The sequence below is a fragment of the Pieris napi genome, chromosome 18 (assembly GCF_905475465.1).
Source record: "Pieris napi chromosome 18, ilPieNapi1.2, whole genome shotgun sequence".
Lineage (NCBI taxonomy): Eukaryota > Metazoa > Arthropoda > Insecta > Lepidoptera > Pieridae > Pieris > Pieris napi.
In genome coordinates, this window is record NC_062251.1 from 10,166,857 (window position 1) to 10,173,927 (window position 7,071).

The 7,071-nt window shown below is 40.4% G+C and overlaps 1 protein-coding gene across 1 annotated transcript; it reads left to right on the forward strand.

Annotated features, from left to right (window-relative positions):
* Window positions 1–2,512: 2,512 nt before the first annotated feature.
* LOC125058927 (putative nuclease HARBI1) lies at window positions 2,513–4,577 on the forward strand. The gene is made up of 6 exons (XM_047663069.1): window positions 2,513–2,830; window positions 2,898–3,134; window positions 3,202–3,398; window positions 3,624–3,756; window positions 3,835–3,967; window positions 4,090–4,577. The coding sequence occupies exons 2-6, from the start codon at window positions 2,898–2,900 to the stop codon at window positions 4,497–4,499; spliced, it is 1,110 nt and encodes a 369-aa protein (XP_047519025.1). The 5' UTR covers window positions 2,513–2,830; the 3' UTR covers window positions 4,500–4,577.
* Window positions 4,578–7,071: the final 2,494 nt, after the last annotated feature.

Sequence of the window (7,071 nt, forward strand, 5' to 3'; positions counted from 1 at the left end):
CGACACCACGTACACGGCGTTCTCCCTTCCTCCAAGCTGTGCCACAAAGCAGTGAGACGTGCATAAGTTGTGGAGTACGAGCACTGCCAGATCGTCCCTCAGCACGACGGCTCAGATGCCTTGCGAGAGCCGGCAGCTTCTTGGTAGCCGTCACCGACCCTTGCAGGTTTATTTGTCCGACCGAGATGTCCATCTTGTCTCCTCGTGAACTTCTTATGGACCTACAATCCATAATTAGTTCTTTCTAAGGACCGCTTTTCCGCCGCTTGTCTCGCCGGGCATTGGGCCGAAGCGGTTCGGTGGTCCTCCGTAGGTTTCCCAGCTTTTTTGCACGTAGCGCACCTGCGAAACGTATTCTTGCACGCCTTGTGTGTGTGACCCTCTTCGCCACAGTTCCCACAGGTGTCCTTTGTTGCCCTACAGAAGCGTGCCGCATGCCCGTAGCCCTGGCATTTGCCGCAGCAGGTAGCGTCCGCATAGTCCCGCACGATATGACGCTACCACTCTATGTACACGCGCTCTTTCGAGACCAGCTTGTCTCGCCAAGCTGGACTGCACCGCAGCACCACCGTGCACGCGCCTCCTCGGGCGCACTTCTTAAAAGCCACGTCGACCTCTTCCTTACTCCATTCGGCTTGGCCCTCAAAGTTCTGGGTGCGCAACGCTTTTAGGAAAGCGCCCGAGTCAACTCTGGCGCCGTCGACCGCCACGACCGCAACGAGAGGGGCCTTCGGTTTCGGAACCTGGACCTGCAAATTGTCAGGAACCGCACGCCTAATTTTTTCAGCATCTCCCCAGCTTGCCGCCTGCACAATAACGCCCGCGTTTCCTATCTTGCGCACCTGCGCAATACCAACTCCGAGGGTCTGGGGGTTCAGCGCCTGCTTGAGCGCTGCTTTAGTCTGCTCCGCGGTTTTTAGGTTTTCCGACTTTTCGTCAGCCGGGTAGAAAGCCAGCACGGTTCCCGCCGATGCCGGCTTAGGTGCCGGACCTCGCCCCATGTTGAGGGCTTTCGCATAATTTACGCCCGTTGTTCCCGCTCTGGTCTGGGACTCTGGCGCGCCCACAGCCCCTGCCTGTGCGCCGCTGCGCGCGCTGTGCTCCAGCTTGCAATTATTTAGGCGCTCTTCGCCCAGCCGCGTCGACAGTAGGGCTATTAGGGCCCGTAAGTTTCTGCACATGCGTGCCAATTTGGGCAATTTCCGCCTTGTTTAATTTCGACGTTGACGCCGACGTCGCCGCCATGATAGCTTCGCCAGCCGAGTTAGCCTCCATATAAAGTCCCCAACAGATATTCCCGTCGCGGTTGGCGTTGACGCTATCGGCGAGTCCCCAACCGGTTTTCCCTCCTCGCTGCGTGGAGAGGCTGAACCTCGGCCGCGCTCCTGGCACACCCTCCGACGGGTTGCCTCCTCCAGCTCTAACGGAGACGTTTGTTTACGCTTTCGCGCCCCCTCGTTTTCCGGCAGCCGCGGAAACAAATCGCGTGGCAGGGTCCGCATCAGGGACCTGCGAGGTGCAAACCCCTGCTCTCGCTCCTGCCGCTCTAAGTCCACAAGTTCGCGCTCCTTTGAGGCGCTTTTGTCCATAACTTGCACGCCCCTACTATTTTTTAATATTGCCGATGACTCTACCGTCGACTCTACCGTCGACTCTACCGTCGACTCTACCGTCGACTCTACCTTCGACTCTACCGTCGACTTTACCGTCGACTCTACCAACGACTCTACCAACGACTCTACTGTCGACTCTACCTACGACTCTACCTACGACTCTACCTGCGACTCTACCTACGACTCTATCTACGACTCTACCTCTACCGCACCTAACTACGTCACCGATCACGCCACCGAGTGAGAACAAAGGAAGGAATGTTTCCAGTATAAATTTAACTATTAATAAGCGATAAAATAATCAAAACTAAACGCTAAATCGTAACAATAATTCCTAGGTCTTACTATATATCTTTCTAGCACTTACCGCGCCGCGCTCTTCCTTTTTAAAAATCCTTCAAACGTCGTTAATCATACACGTCCGCTCGCTACGAGTACCGAACGACGAGTTAACACATTTTGTTTAATGGTACCCCCAGCTGTTCGGGTTCTGTGGAAAGTCAAGCATCGATGGAGACGGTCTCTGCTTCCTTATATAGTGTTAGAGATCGGCGGATTACCTCTTCACCGCACATTAACAGGTGCTTTAGGAATGAATCAATGTCCGTGAAATCGCCAGCAACTATAGGGTCGGGTACCATCAGGCTTGCGCCCTGCAGCCATGTGATACAGCGCGATATCTTGGTTCAACCTTCTCTAGAATGGAGGAGGAGGCCTAAATCAAGTTCTAGTTGAGCGAAACCATATGTAGCGATCGATGAACCGTTGGCCGCGAAAAGTTCATAGGCAGGTTTCGGTCGTCTGATTTGAAGCCGTGCGAGAAAAGACAGATGTCGCTACCGGTGTCGACTAAGAACTGCATCTTCTTCTTTCGGTCAGATACAAAAAAGGCGACCTGGGGGCCTACCATGAACTCTTATTGCGAGCCTATTGACAACCTACAACTGAGTTGCATCGCTAATTCGTACCATGACATCGAAAAAACGAGACAGTTTAGGTTCCCACGTGACCTTAGCGGTTATCAGATTTCGTTCGTTCAATTTGTATGAAAATCCGTACCATGACCGCTCGGCTGAACCGAAATTTGACAGTTGCGCCTTCCAACTATGACAGAATAAGCGATTCTAAAAAAGTTACTTTTTGCTCAACTTTTTTGTGTCTATAGTATCCAATTAATAATTTAATATTTATTTTCGAAGTTAAATAAGTTTGTTAGAGTAAGTACAACAATTTAAACTATTTCCTTAGGGTAAAAAAATATTAATTTCTATTATAATTTCTTAGATGTCAGGTATCATGCTTTCTTTCGAGTTTATTGAATTGGAAAATGAGGAAATTCAGAATAAACAACTACGAAGACAGGAATTGCGACGACAAACCGATCCTTTTTTAGACCTAGATGATTCCGAATTTATAAAACGATATCGGCTTTCAAAGGAATTAGCTCAAGCTTTGTGTGATGAAATAAGACCCCTTTTAAGACAACCAAAAAAGTCTACAGATTTGTCGGCTGAGCAAAAGGTAACATAATAATTCCTCATGATTATTTAGTACATTATGAAAAAATAAATAAAGTGTGTTTTTGTAGGTTTTGACAACTTTATCCTTTTATGGAACCGGTTCTTACCAAAGACCAATTGGAGACATTAGTGCGCACTCACTTGCTCAGCAAACTGTGTCCAAAGTCATAAATGAGGTCACAGCTTGCATTGATTCTCCACAATTGAGAATGAAATATATCCGTTTCCCTCAAAATTTTGCAGAAAGAAATACAATTAGAACAAAGTATGTTTATATTATTTATTTACATGAAAGAAACACATTGAAATTAAACATTTAACAATATGCAAATTATTATTTATGTAACTACTATAAAGAATTCAAAAAAATATTAGAACTTATACAAAACACTTCTTTTTCTTGAAATAATCAAATTAAAGTAACTATCATCATCATACTATAAATTACACATTATTCATTACTTTGAAAATTAACAAAATAATATTTCAGATTCTACCAAAAATTTTTTATGCCTGGTGTATTGGGATGTATAGACTGCACTCAAATTGCTATTATCAGACCAGCCATACATGAAGAAAGATACTTTTGTAGAAAACACTATCATTCATTAAATGTTCAGTTGGTATAATGTTGTTTAAAACTATGAAATTTAATCCAAGAAATATTTGAAAAATATTAATTATTCTTTAATTTTTTTTAGATTTGTGATGCAGAAATGCAAATATTAAGTGTAGATTCTAGTTATGGAGGTGCAACACATGACTCTTTTATATGGAATACACATCCCATAAAAACCTTCTTGGAAAACCTCAATGAATCAACATGGCTACTAGGTTATATTTATTTCTATTGAGTGAATTCTGCTTAAAACTTTTGCTGTGTTGAGTAGGATATATTTTAATATTTGTTTGTAAATGTATGCATGAATATTCTACTATACTGTTTAACATTTCAGGTGATTCTGCTTATCCATTGCGAAAATATATGATGACACCAATTTTAAATACCGTTACTGGCACACCCGAGAGTCATTACACTGACGTCCATGCTCGCACAAGAAACCTAATCGAAAGGACAATTGGACTTCTTAAAGCACGTTTTCGGTGTCTATTAGTTCACCGCGTGTTACATTATACACCAGAGAAAGCAGCATCAATTGTTAATGCTTGCGTAATCTTACATAACATGTGTAATGAAGCGCAAATTCCTGTCCTTGATGAAGGCCAAGTGGGCCAAATGGATGAGTCCTCGGTTAATGTCTTCTACAATAATGAATACTTAAATAATGAGCCTCTTCACCAAGGTATGCTTACAAGAAACAACCTCGTTCAGCGATTGTGGCAATCACCTGAAAATCAATTGTAAAATTAATATAATAAAAATAGATACATTAACATTCAAACGAAATAAATTATTTTAAAATTTTCATTTAATAATAAGCAAAGAGCAATAAATATATTCTATTTTAGTTAAGCTTTTTAAAGTAATATAAGGACCTTTAAACTGTTTTTTTTTATTTTGTGTTCATTATTGTGAGAAAATAAATATATATTTCTGATTAAACAATGGTTTTTTGTGTATTAACATTTTCAATTTAAAATTACCTGCTTTGAGTATGTCTTTAATTTCATTAATATCTTTAACAAGCCTTCTCCACAGCTCTAATTTTTCTTCTTTTAACTTAGTTTGTTTTTGAGCTTCTTCAATTAGAGCTTGACGAGCCGCTTGAGCAGATATCTGCCTATTTCGTGTAGCTCGACGACGATGGCTGGTTTCGGCGCGAGGTGGTCTTTGGGATCCTGTTGTTGACTGTTGCCTTTGGTGTGAGCTGACAGGTTGTGTTAGTGTGGACGTTGATGGTTGTGGCAGTAGTGTGGATGTTGATGGTTGTGGCAGTAGTGTGGACGTTGATGGTTGTGGCAGTAGTGTGGACGTTGATGGTTGTGGTAATAGTGTGGATGTTGATGGTACTGGTAGTAGTGTGGAAGTTAATGGTGGTGGATGGTTAGTTATCTCTGAAGGCTGGGGTTCTATACAATTGGTATGTGAAATTACCCAGTCAGACACAGCTAAAATACTGTCTGTAAAGTCTGTATTTGTGTCAGGCAGGCTTTGTGTCTGCAAGTTGGAAAAAAATATTTAAAATAAATGTAAACATCTGATATTGATATATATTATTGTTATTTACTTATCTATTTATTCTTAACATTTGCATGTAAGGTGAAGGTGTACCTATAATGTTAAATCTCCCTCTTTGGGTATTTAAATTGTTAAAAATTATCAAAGAAACAGATGTAAGAGAGACAGAGATGCTGAAGCCCAAAGGGCAGTCAGGGTGAAGTTCCACTGTTAGTTGTTAGTTATTATTTAAATTTTATGTATACATATAAACTTACTGCTATAAATGGTTCAACTCTAATTTGGGGTAACCCAGAACCAGTCTTCTCCAAGAATACTTAAAAACTTTTGTTCTAGATCACTTATTTCTTTTGTTACTGGTTTCCCTCCACCAGTTTTGTCTCTTGATAATCTGTTTAGGTGGGCCAACTTTTTTAATTTTGATTTATAATCATTCCAATACTAAAATCATTCAATTTTTTTTAAAATCATGGTGGTGTTATTGTACAAAAATTGATATAAAACCATTTATCCTGAAAATCGCTGATCAATTAAACGTTTGGATAAATATATACCTTATTCCATGCTTTACAATCTTTAACTGCGCCATCCCCGTGTGCATTTAAACCTATCGCAATCTCTTCCCACATCCTCCGTGAAAATTCTCTCGCTCGAGCTGTTTTATTGTATCCGGATAATATTTCTCTATTTTTATTCAAAAATTCCCACAAATGCTCAAGCTGTCTATAAGTGACTCTACGGTTCGTGGATTCACTGAAACATTAACAAACAACCTTATCTAGTTTTGCCTAAATTTTGAACAAAAAAATAAAGGAATCTCTTTTGCATATGTATAAATTATGTATGTAAAATACTTACCTCATTTTTAGATATATAATTTAATATATAACATATAGCAATTTTTAAACTTATAACAGTTAATACTTTTGAAACAACCGCGGCAAAGTTGTTAAACTTTGGCGCGGGCCGAAAAACGTTCAAAAATGTAAGTGTCAAATATCAAATCACCGGAAAACTTTATGCTTAAAATATTTTATTAGAATATTTTTATATAAATAATTATAATTTTCTAAATCTTAATAGCTTAGTGTGATTGATAGATTATTTAAAATAATGTTATAATTTATTTATTTTTATAGAAACATCTGTCGAAGTAAGTTTGACAGTTTAATTTCTAAACTTACATAGAAACCACAAACAAAATTATCGTTCTTTCATTCGGTCTTGCGATGCTAATACGGTTCAGCTTATAGGCGGTCATGGTACGAAAAAATGCGATTGACTTTAGGTACCTAAACTCAACTGCATCTCAACTGGATTGTTTTAAGAAAGTTCATGGTAGGCCCCCTGAAGTATTAAAGCAATCGAATGTTGCCATTAACGACTGCCGCTGGCTTTTCCCTGATGATAATCGCATGGCTTGCATCGCATTAATTAATACGTCGTATTCCAGCGAGTGCTCACATCTTGTACTAGTTGATGGTTAGGCAATTTAAGTTCTTGTTGAATGGTTTAAGTTTCTGTTCTGCTAAGCTTGAATGGTTAAAATGGGTAACGATTCGCCACGCAGCAGCAACTATCTGTAGTACTTCTGGTTGAGATTTTAGCGACTCCTCTATAGCTCGTTGCAATGAATGAACAAAGCACCTACCTGAATCATATCCCGCATCTCGCACACCTTTTATCATAGTAGCCCCACTATCATGGACAAGGAAACATCTTTTGTTATAGCCTCGAGTTCTTTTGCAATATTGATTCTGTTGTGAAACACACGCTAGTTGGTTTAACACTGATTTAT